This window comes from Psilocybe cubensis, chromosome 12 (genome assembly GCF_017499595.1).
Source record: "Psilocybe cubensis strain MGC-MH-2018 chromosome 12, whole genome shotgun sequence".
NCBI classification, from domain to species: domain Eukaryota; kingdom Fungi; phylum Basidiomycota; class Agaricomycetes; order Agaricales; family Agrocybaceae; genus Psilocybe; species Psilocybe cubensis.
In genome coordinates, this window is record NC_063010.1 from 726,742 (window position 1) to 740,454 (window position 13,713).

At 45.6% G+C, this 13,713-nt stretch overlaps 5 protein-coding genes across 5 annotated transcripts; 2 read left to right on the top strand and 3 right to left on the bottom strand.

Moving 5' to 3' along the window:
* Positions 1 to 58: 58 nt before the first annotated feature.
* JR316_0012227 (uncharacterized protein) lies at positions 59 to 1,699 on the top strand (the record flags this gene model as incomplete). The annotated part of the gene is made up of 6 exons (XM_047897852.1): positions 59 to 100; positions 341 to 503; positions 565 to 587; positions 624 to 956; positions 1,050 to 1,385; positions 1,451 to 1,699. 6 exons carry the CDS (start codon positions 59 to 61, stop codon positions 1,697 to 1,699), a joined length of 1,146 nt encoding a protein of 381 aa, XP_047742741.1.
* A 667-nt stretch (positions 1,700 to 2,366) lies between these two features.
* JR316_0012228 (putative serine/threonine-protein kinase fhkC) lies at positions 2,367 to 4,790 on the top strand (the record flags this gene model as incomplete). Its single annotated transcript, XM_047897853.1, has 11 exons — positions 2,367 to 2,607; positions 2,656 to 2,732; positions 2,785 to 2,896; positions 2,954 to 3,256; positions 3,307 to 3,372; positions 3,422 to 3,471; positions 3,528 to 3,572; positions 3,621 to 3,710; positions 3,767 to 3,879; positions 3,932 to 4,038; positions 4,090 to 4,790. The coding sequence occupies 11 exons, from the start codon at positions 2,367 to 2,369 to the stop codon at positions 4,788 to 4,790; spliced, it is 1,905 nt and encodes a 634-aa protein (XP_047742742.1).
* A 226-nt stretch (positions 4,791 to 5,016) lies between these two features.
* Positions 5,017 to 8,050, bottom strand: JR316_0012229 (uncharacterized protein; the record flags this gene model as incomplete). Its single annotated transcript, XM_047897854.1, has 4 exons — positions 5,017 to 6,269; positions 6,325 to 7,750; positions 7,812 to 7,964; positions 8,018 to 8,050. 4 exons carry the CDS (start codon positions 8,048 to 8,050, stop codon positions 5,017 to 5,019), a joined length of 2,865 nt encoding a protein of 954 aa, XP_047742743.1.
* Positions 8,051 to 9,578: 1,528 nt separating this feature from the next.
* Positions 9,579 to 10,351, bottom strand: JR316_0012230 (uncharacterized protein; the record flags this gene model as incomplete). The annotated part of the gene is made up of 2 exons (XM_047897855.1): positions 9,579 to 10,246; positions 10,300 to 10,351. 2 exons carry the CDS (start codon positions 10,349 to 10,351, stop codon positions 9,579 to 9,581), a joined length of 720 nt encoding a protein of 239 aa, XP_047742744.1.
* A 2,415-nt stretch (positions 10,352 to 12,766) lies between these two features.
* On the bottom strand, positions 12,767 to 13,378 carry JR316_0012231 (uncharacterized protein; the record flags this gene model as incomplete). The annotated part of the gene is made up of 1 exon (XM_047897856.1): positions 12,767 to 13,378. One exon carries the CDS (start codon positions 13,376 to 13,378, stop codon positions 12,767 to 12,769), a length of 612 nt encoding a protein of 203 aa, XP_047742745.1.
* Between the last annotated feature and the right edge of the window lie 335 nt (positions 13,379 to 13,713).

Consider the following 13,713-nt stretch of genomic DNA (forward strand, 5'->3'; position numbering starts at 1 on the left):
CAAACTTGACCAAAAGGAAGCACCAATCCGCAGAATTCCGGACACCATATTACTCGACATGGAAAATCTCGTGTTCGTATTTTTAGGACATTATTACGCTGTGTGCAGGTATAAAAGACTGGATGTTTGCCGTAGTCCTACATCGCATAGCAGCGCTACAGTTGCTTCGCATCATACAGAGAACCTTCTCTCTCCTTATCATTTTACATCTTCAAACTTTCGTCGTCAATCTCTTCGTCGGCAGAAGCTCTCGAAGTTCTTTTGCACAACGAATGTTAGCCTTCTACGCCTTTGATAACGTCCGTCCGTCATTTCTGATCTATTTGTATTTATATTTCAGATGTCTGGATATTACTATAACTCAACTCCTCATTGCTATGCCTCCCAGTCTGTGTACCCACCTCTGCTTTACGCTCATGAACCTACCGTAAATGTCAACGATGATTTGGGAGTCCACGGGGGCATCGTTTCTGATAGCTCACATGCATCAGAGCAGACAACTCGTATGTCTTCTTTATTTTCCAAATTATTTTGACTGCTTCAACGCTCAATGACAATCACTAGAATATCCCTCGTCTTCTTCTGATGTAAGTTATATTACATTGTATTTTTTGTGATGAAAGTCTCATTTGTACGAGCAGGAAATGGACTCCGACTTAGAAGACTCCGAACAAGCGTATGAGATACCAATTCCATCTATTTACGATACGGAAAAGTTGCTGCGCGAGCATCTACAGATTCCCGAGACGAAACCCCTGAACCTTTACTCCCTTCCCGAATGTATTGATCCTAATGATCGAGCTATCAGGCCATCTACTATTGCTTTGGCCGCGCTTGCAATTTGGGGATCAGACTCAAAACGGCTTTCACTTCAGGAGATAATCACGGCCATCGAGGCAAGATATCCCACTTGGGCATGGTTCAACCCGACTTCTGGGTCTAAACCGGCATGGAAGGTTGGTAAATTTCTCATCCTGATGCTTGCTTTTGGTTGTCGGGAGGTTCTGATAGCATCTTAGGGTTCCATCCGACACAGTCTAACATTAAAGGCTTGGTTTATTCGCAAGAGAAGACCTGGATCTACCAACAAGAAAGACGGGATCTGGCATATAAATGTCGCATACGGCTTCGTTGATACTCGCCTTCGTAAACGGCGTTCAAGGCCTGATGCTCATTCCCACCCGTCACCAACTCCCTCTCCGACCAGTAATCATGAATTTTCTGTCATGACAGCACCGATGCTAAATAATGAGTTGGATAATCATCATATCGCATCCGGATCTCACAATACAGTATCTTACGGACCTCCGCAAACAACAAATGCACAGGCCTATCAATACTTTGGCGTAGCAAGTTATCAAGGGGAAGAGCAGAATTATGCGAGTGTTTGTTTTGTTTAATAAAATATCGAAAGCATATTAATCTGACTTTTTTATTGTTTTCATATTAGTACCAACAGGCTGCACACCCAGCACCGAATTCATACATCTTTATTCAGGAACCATATCCTCGAACCTCGAATAGGGACGCCAGGGGTCCAAACATACATCACCACGCGCACATGGACTTTATGCTGCCCGTAAACGCAACGAACATGTCCCAAGGCTCCTCTAGTGGCCGCCAAAGTACCGAGCGCAGTCGCCGAGCTCGAGGAAGGCAAATGCCACTGAGTGGGTCAAGGACCAGACGCACAATGTAAATGATAAGGCAAGATTACTACTTAGTATAAGTTTTCGTCCCTGTATTAACCTATGCTTAATACAGATTTTCTTGCTTCGGAATCGGTCTCCCGTGAATTTGTCTTTACTTTGTATGGTGGTACCCAGCTTCTCAATGTACCACCAAATTTCTTCATTATCCAAATGTATTAATCACAGAAAATCATTGATATAACTTTGTATATTTTAATTTCCAAGTGAAGGCCCTTTTAACAGATCACTACTCAAAGTGCAATGTATGTTATCGAACTTTCGAGTGATTCCCACGGTATGGCCAGGTAATGTTGGGTCAAGTCTATAAATAAGTTCGGTTGAGACTCAGAGTAGCACAAATACCGTCCCCTCATTTTACTGTAAAAAGCTTTTCATAGCAAAGTTTAACTTTGCACTTGCAATACAATGCTTGATCCAAGTCGGCCGATTCGACGGTGAACGCTGGGAGAATACAATCCTTTTCAACCTTGTTGGCCATATATGGGCATTCTTCGGGCCCAGACCATCCGGCAACCGGCCTTGTTTTCTGCTTCATTGTTCAGTTTGCGGTTTGGTTGATCGGCGTATGTGGCACATGAGTCGGACTTCAAAACGCGTCGCGATAAAAGTTCATTTTGGTCCACCTTGATGTCCAACGTTGTACACTCCCCACATATGGACAAGGACGAAGCCACTAACTTTGAGGATGAAGATCTCATTGATATGTCCGACACAGACCCAGACCCGGATTCAGACGAACTCACACCCGATTCCATCGCTCAGCTGTGGGGTTTTTTAGAGCCCCTCGGGCCAGGGCCTTCCGCTGTACGGTTCCCTAAGGCAATCTGCCGTTGGTCCTTTGGCAGGAAGAAGGATGACAATGTCAATTCTGTTGTACTTGATTGTTTAAAGATCAGTAAGTGCCGTCCTGGAAAATTTATGCATAACCTAACACGATCCATAGGCAGTCAACATTGTGTCATTACCTATCAAGGGAATAATGTGGTCACAGTACTGGACATGTCATCGAACGGAACATGGGCAAGTCTTTTTCACCGATGAACCCTTGTATCTGTGGCTGATGTATGTACAGATCAATGGGCATAAAATTGGCAAAGGTAAAACGATGAGACTTTGCGACGGAGACAAAATCTGTCTCGGAACCACAATTCCACAGCCCCAGAATGGAGGAGTGGATGACTATCGTAGGCACTTCACTGATGATGGTTTAACTATGGGTATGATAGTAATCATTGATTTAGGGTATACCTATCACCACATGGCCGATGGCAAGAGTTATGGAGGATTTACAGATAACTTCTTACTCGGTTTTGAACTGGGGAAAGGTGCCTTTGCTTCAGTCCACGAGGCAATTCACAAGAAAACTGGAAGAGCATTTGCGGTCAAAGTCATCCCGCCAACGATACTGAATAGACCCTTCCTTTCAAAGTTGGCAGCGCAACGGTTTTACGACCGCTTCACTCGCGAAATCGATTTGTTGAAGAGACTCGAGCACCCCAACGTTTGTAAGTTTATGCAGGTATACTGCGAAGAATATACCATCTGTACGTCTTCAGTTTTTATTACTTCTCGTATACCCTGACATCATTCCCAGATATGATTCTTGAACTCGTAAGCGGTGGTGAATTACTTTCGCTCATCCACAAAAGAGGGAGGCTTGGTACGTTACTTTTGAACCTCTGATATTCTATCTCTAATGATAGCTAAAGAGGAGAGGCACGCCAGAGATATCACCTATCAAATCTGCGATGCTATGGCTGTATGTTTTTATTTATTTTCGAGGTCGTGATAGGTAAAACTAACCATGCGGTATAGTACATTCATAGCCAAGGAATTGTCCATCGGGATCTCAAGCCAGAGGTACGTTTAACTAATTCCATTGCCTTGAAAATATTAACTGTATCAAAGAATATCCTGGTCACTGATGAGGACCATCCTATCGCAAAAATTGCTGATTTCGGGATTGCAAGGCTCGTTGATGACGTGAAGATGGCTTGGGTACGTGCAACTGAGTAACACATCGTCAGTCGATCTGACATACATTATCATTCTAGACTATATGCGGCACACCATATTATATTGCACCAGAGTTAGAAGACTTTGAGTATACCGAAAGGTTTAACGACAAAGTCGACAGTTGGTCCGTGGGGATCATCGTGTTTATGATGTAAATTTTCGACTTAAAAAAAGGAGACATATATTGATAAATTGCGCTAAAGGCTCACAGGGAAGCAACCTTTCGTCGACGCTGATGATCCCCAAAAATTCAAAGCCCGCAAAGTAGATTGGATCACACTGTCCACTACCCCCGCTACTGACCAGGAAGGTAAATTGGAGCCAACTTTTTCAGTATTCAGCAACTGAATCAGATTTTCAGCGGTGTATTTTGTATCAGAACTTCTCGAAATAAATCCCAAACTTCGTTTATCCCTCTCTCATGCTCATCGCCACCACTGGCTGCGAGACCACGAGCCATACCATCGCAGTATCGCAGCACTTTACAGATCCGCCAATAGGGAACCCGAGGATGATTCTGGTCCGCTCATTCTAAGTCGACCTAGTCCTACTCTCCCAGTTGAAAGTTCCGCCGACAATCCGCCGCCAGAACCTGCTTCATCGCTTCAACCACGCGCAATGGTGCTCGCTGCCGCACAAGAAAGCGGCGCAATTATCCGTCAGCCATCTGCAGAAATTCTCATCAACCTCTCGCGGCAGCGTTCCAGGAATGCGAGCGCAGGACCAAGCCGCATTCCTGCTAACAATGATGAAGATAGCAACAAGCGTGCTCTAGACTACATCTCAGAGGAACCATCAACGGGCGGCTTTGATGACATAGATATGCTCGCAGAGAGTCCGATCAGGACGCCCCGTCCTGCTCGCAAGAAGGCAAGAGTGGTATTTGGGTCTCCAACGACGGCCAACTCTGAATCTAACCAGAACATGGTAAATGAGGACGTGCAAATGATGAGCCCAACAAAAACACCTGCCCGGGCCAGGAGGATACCACCTCCGCCAAAGTCGGTGGAAAGACGGTCCTCTCGAATCAAAAAAGCAAACCTGCGCAAACTTCAAAAATGATTTTTGTTACCTCTAGGCAGATGGTGTGTATTGTTATTCGTCTATGTTGCTATGTTGTTGTATGGCTCTGTATGTACTACTTTTACGTTGAAGTATTTCGTTTTCATGTTGTATGTTATGCATTTGGTTTGAAGTATACGATTACCACGTTGCACACATATACCCTAAGAAGGTCGTCATCTGATGAGAGTGCGATAAACCACACATTCGAACCAGCTTTTTAAAATCATGTCTGTGGTGATGATGGACGGTTATCACCGTTTTGAGGGTAAGGGTTATCAGACAAAGACCTAGGATCGTATATCGGATCCGGAAACTTGACACGTTCAACTGGCGTCCTCGTTCTCGTAACAGAACGTAGCACCGGATGTAAAGTCTCAGCAGAGGCAGGTACAATTTCCAGCATCTCAATTTTATCTTCCTTGGATGACGTGGAGCTCAGAACAGATGTACGTTGTTGAGGTGCATGGCTTAGGCTCTCTGAATTCAAAGTTGAGAGACTGAGCGACTGGAAATTATCGATCCGCAACACAGACGACTGCTGTACAGACGATGCTGTGAGCTTGGGCCCAGGATCAACGGCAGTAGGCCCCTCAGAAGAATGCTGTATGTCAGATTTGGTGTGAACAATTTCGCTGAACGCGAGAGCGCTGGAAGACGCAGTCATAGATGAGGCTGTGCGTGGAGTGCGTGGGCCTATTTCATCATTCTCAGAATACACCGGTAAGGTCCCCTGCGTGGTTGTAGAAATCGACGGTCGCATGGGAGGACTGCGAATGACACCTCTCGAAGGGTGCAAGGACGACTGACGGGGAAGAGTAGAAACTGGAGTAACAGGGGCGACCGCCGGAGCAGGTCGTCGTTTCTCCCACCAAATACGTGTGAAGGGAGACGCCTCAGAATCCTTAATGTTTGTATCGTGTTTACCTTCCAGGAAAGACCACCAGTCAGGGGAGAACCTCTGCACGCTTCCAAAGCGGTCCTTGCCGTTGAGTCTGCGCTTGGATAACTGAGCGTTGTCATGTGTGCTACCTGCCTCTTCGATGTCGACGATGTTGCTCTTGTACACGAGCATGACAGACATGGTGGCTTCCAGCTCATTGACGGCTGCGTCGTCCATGCATGGTCCGGGCTGCTTGCGTAGCGCATTGATTCGCCTAACATAAATTCCAGTGAGGTATAGAAGATAGATTGGATTCTTCGGCTGGCGATGCTTTGTAGAAGGCGACGTGTTGAGAGAGGAGGATATCTGGGTCATGATGGTTCGGAAGATTGTTATGGCTTTAACACGATCCTCGGCGGAATAATTCTCGAGGCTGAGGGTAGTCATGATGCGGAATGTATCCCAAGCAGCCTTCTCCAAGAATTCGGCGACTCCCCGATGGCTAAGAAGGCAGTTCGGAGAAATATCGTAGTGCGAGTCAGCCGCACCTTTGAAGAATGTGGTCAGAACATGGCCATATTGTTGGAAAACGGCAACTATTATTATTTGTGTAGATCAGAAAACAGGTCAGAGGGCTATAAAAAAGCATACCGGAGATATCATTCCTTAGTATTCTGAAACGATGTTGGTCGAATAGGTCACCCTTGAGATATGGCGGAAGCGGCTCCTGGAGATTATGCTCGATATGATACCAACGAGAATAAAAGGCGTCCGCTAGTCGCAGCCCTAATTCTACACGATGCTGATGGAATTCTTTCGCATAGTAAGAATTTGTAAGGCGGTCGGTGATGAGGAACATATTCTGGTGGTGCAAGATGGCAATATAACTATGGAATTCCATTCGCAATGTGACTTTTCCGAAATTGATATTGGAGGATAGGTCGTGATGATGAGGCTGAGAAGCATCCACGTTTGGACGCATCAACGACTGAAGGAATTGGTTGCGTCGCACAATCAGCTTGAAAGTCGAGTCCAACTCGGTACGTTCGACCGCACCTCGTTTCCGATTTGGATGGTTACTTGGAGTGAACGGGGACGAGAGCTCATAAAAGCAATGATATGCAGCGGTCAAAATTTCAGGCGCCACTCTCAGCCCATCCACGATATCACGGAATGTCTTTGAAATGTCGTATAGTGGGGGGAAGTCATTGTGGGACAAGAATTTGTGGTAACCATCCACTGTTTCGGAGCACACGCATGCTTGCCGGACTGACAGCCAACACAGGTCGATTTCCGCCCACGTCTTTTTCGACCACGTTTTCGACAAGTAGGATAACGCATGTTGATTTTCGGTGTTCAATTTGGACAGCGAACTCAGTTTTTTACCAAGGTCGCGGAAACGCTGAGAATGATTAGCCAGGAGGTCTGAGGTGTAGTAGCAGACAGCGTGAAAGAGACCAGACTGGGGAGATTTGTACGGGCAAGGCGAGGGAGGCGCTTGGGGAAGAAGCCATATGTAGAGAAGAATGCATTGAAGGGCCGGAAGGACGGTAGTGAAAATGAGTAACACCAATGAAATAGTTATGACAGTTGCGACTGACACGAGCACCGTTTTATTTCCCAGCATGTGGAGAAAGTCGATCATTCCAGCAAAGAAGAGCACAAGGGCTATAGCGAGAAAGAGTGGGAAAGTAGTGATGATGTCCTGGACGTGCCATTTGTCCAAAGCTTCAATGCGCATGTTCAGTATTGCGATTTTGTCTCTTGACGATTGCCCAGTGAAGGCCTGATGCTCTCGGAGCCACTGCATGACGATGATTCCTGAAAGGATGACTGTAAGACTGAGTATCAAGCTGATGAACCAGCAAACATTGACGCGAACAGCTGCACTGCTCGGAACGAATGTCGATGAGGGTTGAGTCGCAATCGATGCCACCTTTTCCGCTGTGCTGGAGGAATTATTAAGACCTTCAGCGATGATAGCTAGAAGGCTGACAAGATTGGCGTTGGGGTCGGGTTGCAATGTCTTGTAAGATTGGGAGATGAAGGCAGTAACCAAACCCGAGAACAGACCAGCCTTTGATTCAAGAGGTAGGGTTCAGCATTGCCGCCACCCGCAAAGCAATAGGCAAACTCACGAAAATGAGAAGATTCTGTATTTCGTTGTTCCAAGCGTCACACCGATGCTTCTCCTTTTCCACCAAAGGGTCCAATAAAACCTTCCACGGATCACCGACAGGCGGCTTTGGGGCGTACTTGAAGTCATCCTTGAGTTCCCATGCCTTATCTCCCTGAGCGATCAGGCTGTTAGGTGCGATTCGTACGATACGAGATTTGGGCGTACCTCTGCAGCATTCTGTGCTACAGGATGGGGCATGGTGGGCACCTCACTCAGATGGGGGAAGAACGAGGGTGAGAACCCAGATTATCATCCTTGCCAACTGGCGCTGAGCAATGACCAATCGTCCGGAGAATTGAATAGACAAGCGCCTACTGGTTCCCATGTGCAAGGTCATTAGGTGGCAGAAAAGAATAGATCTCACGTACGAGTGGTGCGTCACCGGTGGCAAAAGGCCGCCGTTGAATTGGCCAGCAAACTTTAACAACTTGTCGATCATACTGTCGCATAGCCTTCTAAATGTTTTGCTGTCTTGAGGGCATCACAACCATAGAACTTTTGCTATTTTCATTCTTTTGCTTCTGAGAGGTGAGAATATATCCTATCTTGACAGTCGGAACGAGGCGTTATCAGGATGGCCGTCGCGTAGTCTATTAAAAGGGTTTAGCTTTATCATATAATAAAATAATGCCCGACCTCTAAACTCACTGTTACTCACAAGGTTACTCTAGATCGTTGACCGACGAAGAGAAAAAGTCCAGCGCCATCTCCCGACTCCCGCGACTCCCGCCCCGCCCGATGATTCTGACGTTTGGGGGGAAGTCAGGTGTACGGTCAGAAATGAGCCGTGGGTAAGGTCAATGTAGTTAACCACGGAACCTGGCTTCGAGCGCGTCGCGAAAAGCGGATTAGCGAAGTTGCGGGTTGGCTAAACAAGAACCGCGCCGCTGAGGTTGAATGACACGCTAACCCTAACACCGCGAAGCACTAAAGAAAGGGATAGTGGGTGGGTAAAAAATTTGACTTGAAAGAAGATTTTGTTAAATCTTGACTTGATGATGGTGGACGCAGAAGAAAATTTGTGAAGAAACGACGTCGGTCGCGAAAAGCTTACTTCTTGTTTACTTCACAAATTTTTCACCTAGCTTATGCCGCTTACAAAGTTCGTCACGCGTCAACTCGTCACTCGCCGTCCTATCTTTTAGTAGCACTCTCAGGCTGACAGCTCTCCTTCGCCGGCAACTCTCTGGTCGTTTCAAAGGCTTTCTACTGATTTATTCACGTATCTACAGTCATAGCTTTGAGTGTGAAGTTGAAAATTTGGTTTGAATCTTCCAAAGTCTTTCAATCCAAACCGCACGACAGTACGGCCCAGTAACCACCAAAGCGTTTGTTCAACCATGTATGTACAATCATCTTGATTCATCTTTGTTGATATTGATCATGTAGATAAATGTAGATAGAGAGCATCAACTGAAGTTATTTCTGTCGCCCTTCACATGCTAGCCAATGGAGGGAATCCAGCAAGTTTGTTCTGTGGAGCATTCATGGAATCAAATATTACCACGCCGTCGTTCTGCAAACCGCATGTTCCAGTGCATCAAACTCCCTTGCATGCCTTCGCATGGTTCCTCTTTCTCAGAGCATCATTCACTTTCGTGCCCAAGTCGATAGTCTATGCGATGTTCTATGTTTTCGTCTATACTGGGTTTAATTTTAAGTCGCATGTCAAGAACATGTTTGCCTATCCCAGTTTCTCCTACTACAACCTGTGAAAATCTCTACGTTATATCGACTCGTACTGCGGTGGAGGTTCCACCCCTTCCAGCTCTCCAAAAGCATGTGTTGATGACGTACTTGGGCCGGCTCGTGCTTGTGCGGTTATCGTTGCTGAGGCTCCCTCACGCCGCATTCTTTCTATCTGGCCTTCTAGAACATCGATGTATTTTTGTGCAGCCTCGAATGATTCCGGAGGGCTCGATAGGTGAGGAGGTGGGGATGACTTGGTAAAAGGGTTGGCTGTAAAGTTTTCAATCTCTGAACGTTGTCGCTTGCGTCGTCTACAATAGACCAATAGGAATACCAAAAGACCTAGTATCGCCGCGATTGCAACTCCCACAGATATAAGGATAATTTTCAAAGGTTCCATGTGGTGCCCCTGAGCCTGGTTTGGGTTGATCGCCGTAGTTCCCGCCATATTACTTGCTGTACTACTCGTTGCGAGTGGATCTTGTGTATTCGCTGCAAACCTTGAACTGCTCGATGGCACAGTCGTGTCAAATGTGTTCGCTGCTTGACTGATCGCAGTCGGCGGGAACGGGTCGATTGCCTGTGTAACGGGGCCAAATTGGTCATTTCCAGCTGCAGTGGTCACAGATGATGGATTGCTTCCAATCGCGAACGTTGCTTCAAGTTGAACTGGGAGGCGGCGGTTACCTGGAATTGGAGTGGCCTCTTCATCCCCTTCGTTATTGCATGTGTTGAATATTTTGTAGCTGAGAACTCACGTTTTGGTCCAGCGCTAAGCACAGGAAACGTGGGGGGCATAAGGGTCGGCATCCTAGATGTTAACTGATTAAATGTTGAGCGTGACGACGGATGGAATATATAAATTTTGGGCGAAAGGATACACCTTCCGGAAGCTCATAAAGAGAATATTTTAGCTTGCAAGAATGAACAATGCGTAAACACTCACATGATGATGTATATGGAGTATATCTGCACTGACTCTAATTGTAAAATGGGCGGCAAAAAGGGTTCTCTTTGTGAGTGCAGTATATAACAGGCCAATGATCATGAGTCCATGCCTTGTTTAAAATTAATCTTGAAGTAAAGCGAGATGTCTGTCACAAGGCAGTGCATAACATGTCCTTGCAAGCGCACTTCCATTTTTCACTATGAGAACAACTTGTAGAAATGTCACTAATGAAAAGTTGAAATTTCTGGCATGGAAATGGGATATATTTCTACAAAAGTACTATTGCAAATATTGTAAAAATGTTCTCTTTTTACCCGTTAAACCTTGCATTATTTATTAGTGGAATTTTTACAACTCGTTTCTATGAGATCAAAGAGTTGACAGTGACTGCCAGTGATGGAATGTCACTTCCAGAATACAAACCTCTGCTTCTGAGAACCTGTAAAAAAGTAAACATGCTAAGCGACCATCTGCTATCTGAACAACAATCTTGACGGTTACTTCACAACAGGGGTGAAATTAAATTACACATAGGTCGCTACTCAATCCAATCTGTATGCTCCCTCTTGATAAGCGCTGCTCGTTGAAGATTCGAATAGGGTGAGAACACGGATTATCATCCTTCCCGACTCAGCGCCCAGCCTTGAGGCTCCTGAGCAATGACCAGAGTCATCGTCCGGAGGATTGAATAGACAAGCGCCTACTAGTTCCCATGTGCAAGTCTAATATGAAAGGGTTTAGCTCTATCATATAATAAAATAATGCCCGATCTACAAACTCACTGTTACTCACAAGGTTACTCTAGAGATTGTTGACCGACGAAGAGAAAGAATCCAGCCAAATCCGGCGCCTCATGAATCCTGCCCAGCGCCGACGCAAGGAGCAAACACATCCAAACAAGGCCTCGACTCGCGTGACTAGTAGTGACTCGTCGTCCTTCTCTTTCCGCCTAGTCCTGTGCTTATCGCGCCCCCCAAACCGGGGAGAAAATGATTATGTAAAGTGCGGACTTTGAAACGCGTCGCGCTAATATAGGCCCTCGCGCCCGAACTCTTCTCAACGCGTTTAAACAGTTGGTATCTGCTTTAATCCCATAATTTAATGCTTTATGATCAATGTAAATTGTAACTTATGGCATGTAGTCCTTCGGAATATATCCTATATAGTGCTAGCATGGAAAACAACAATTAACCCACTGCCCACTTGCAAGAAGTTAATCATGTGATAAGTGAAGACCCACCCGCAAGTACCGCTCACATTTATTGTCATCAGGACAGAGAAGCAGTGGTGCATTTCTTCTGAAATTTTTGACTTTCATGGCTTATATATCTTATCATGCCGAAGTTTTGAAACAATATAAACTGAATCATATTTATGCAGGTATATTTAATGGAGTTGTAAAAGTTCTATTGAAGTTCTACTGATGTAAATGTTTACCTAAAAATCTGTAATGGGCCTATATATTTAATTTTAAAGGAAGAGCTGTGCAGTTATTGCCTTGTATAACACGCGAGGATACACACTGCAACTGGGATCAACAAACAACGCGTTGACGACGCGTCCTAATGACGCGTCATGGCCGGACCGGATATTCAATGTCCGCGCTTTACATAATAAATTTCTTCCCCGGTTTGGGGGGCGTGATAAGCAACAGACCACATACGTACGTATCGTGGTCTATCTACGAGAGACTACTTTCCGCCGCTCTGACAGGTCTCCTTCATCGGCAACTCTCTGGTCGTTTCAAAGGGCTCTCTACCGATTTATTCATGCGTTCACATTCATAGTTTTGAGTTTAAAGTTGGAAAGTTGGTTTGAACCTTCCAAAAATCTTTCGATCCCAACCACACGAGAGTAGTACGTACCACCAAAGCGTTTGTTCAACCATGTAGCATCTTGATTCATCTTTTTTGATATTCACCAGATAGATAAATGTAGATGGAGAGCATCGCTTGAAGTTATTTCTGTCGCCCTTCACTTGCCATCCAATGGAGAGAATCCAGTACTAGGTTTGTTCCGTGGAGCACCACCCATGGAATCAAATCTATGACGCCGTCATTCAGCAAACAGGATGTTTCGGTGCATCAGACTCCCTTGCATGCCTGCGCATGGTTTATCTGTCTCAAATTGTCATTCACCTACGTATTCAAGCCAATAGTTTATGCGATGTTCTACGTTTTTTGTCTAGTCCGGTGAGTGTACCAGTCAAGTCGCAAAGTCAAAGTCATGTTCGCCTATCCTAGCTTCGACTATTGAAACCTGTAAAAATCACTGCGTTATATCGATTCGTACTGAGGGGGAGGTGCAGCCTTTGCCGGCTCTCCTAAAGAAGGTGTGTCTAATGTACTTGGGCCGGCTTGTGATTGTGTAGTTGCCGTTGCTGTGGCTGCCTCGCGTCGCATTCTTTCTATCTGGTTTTCTAGCACATCAATGTATTTCTTTGCGATTTCGAGCGTATCCGGGGGTTGCGATGCATGAGTAGGTGAGGATTGTTTGGTAAATGGGTTGACTATACGGTTATCCCTCCCTGAGAGTCGTCGTTTGCGTCGTCTACAATAGACCAATAGGATGGCTACCAAGAGGCCTACTATTGCGGTGGCAGCCACCCCCACACCAATGAGGATACTTTTCAAAGATTTTGTGTTCTGCCCTCGATCTTGGCTGACGTTCGCTGTACTGCTTGCCGTACTACCTGTCGTAAATGGTGGAACTTCAATTGCAGTGCTCAGAAATTTCGCTATGCTCGCTGCATTCCTACGCGCGAGTGGACCTTCAAACCTCGTTGTATCACTCGTCATAGGTGTAACCTGACTGCTTAATGAATTTATTGTCGGGAACGCAGGAGGCTGGCTAAGCCTAGGAAACATTCCGGAAATAAGAGTTGGCATCCTAGGCAGGGCAGTAAATGTGGAGCAATACGACGAATGGAATAAATGAAAATTTTCGGTAAGTGTTGGTGGCGGCCTCAAGCCTGGTACGCCTTTCGAGAGCTCATAAGAATGATGTTTTAGCTCGCAAGAATTTAGAGTGTAGAAATACTCACAGGAAATTGTATAACGCGAGCACTATGTAGTATATCTGTCCCAGATCGCTGAAACCGGTTTTCTTTGTGAGTGGGGTTTTATAAAACGGCTGCAGAGTATATCAAACCAATAAAGAGGATGGCTAATAAGCTATAATACTGAAAATTGATCCTGATATAAATTTCAAAGATGTGCACCAG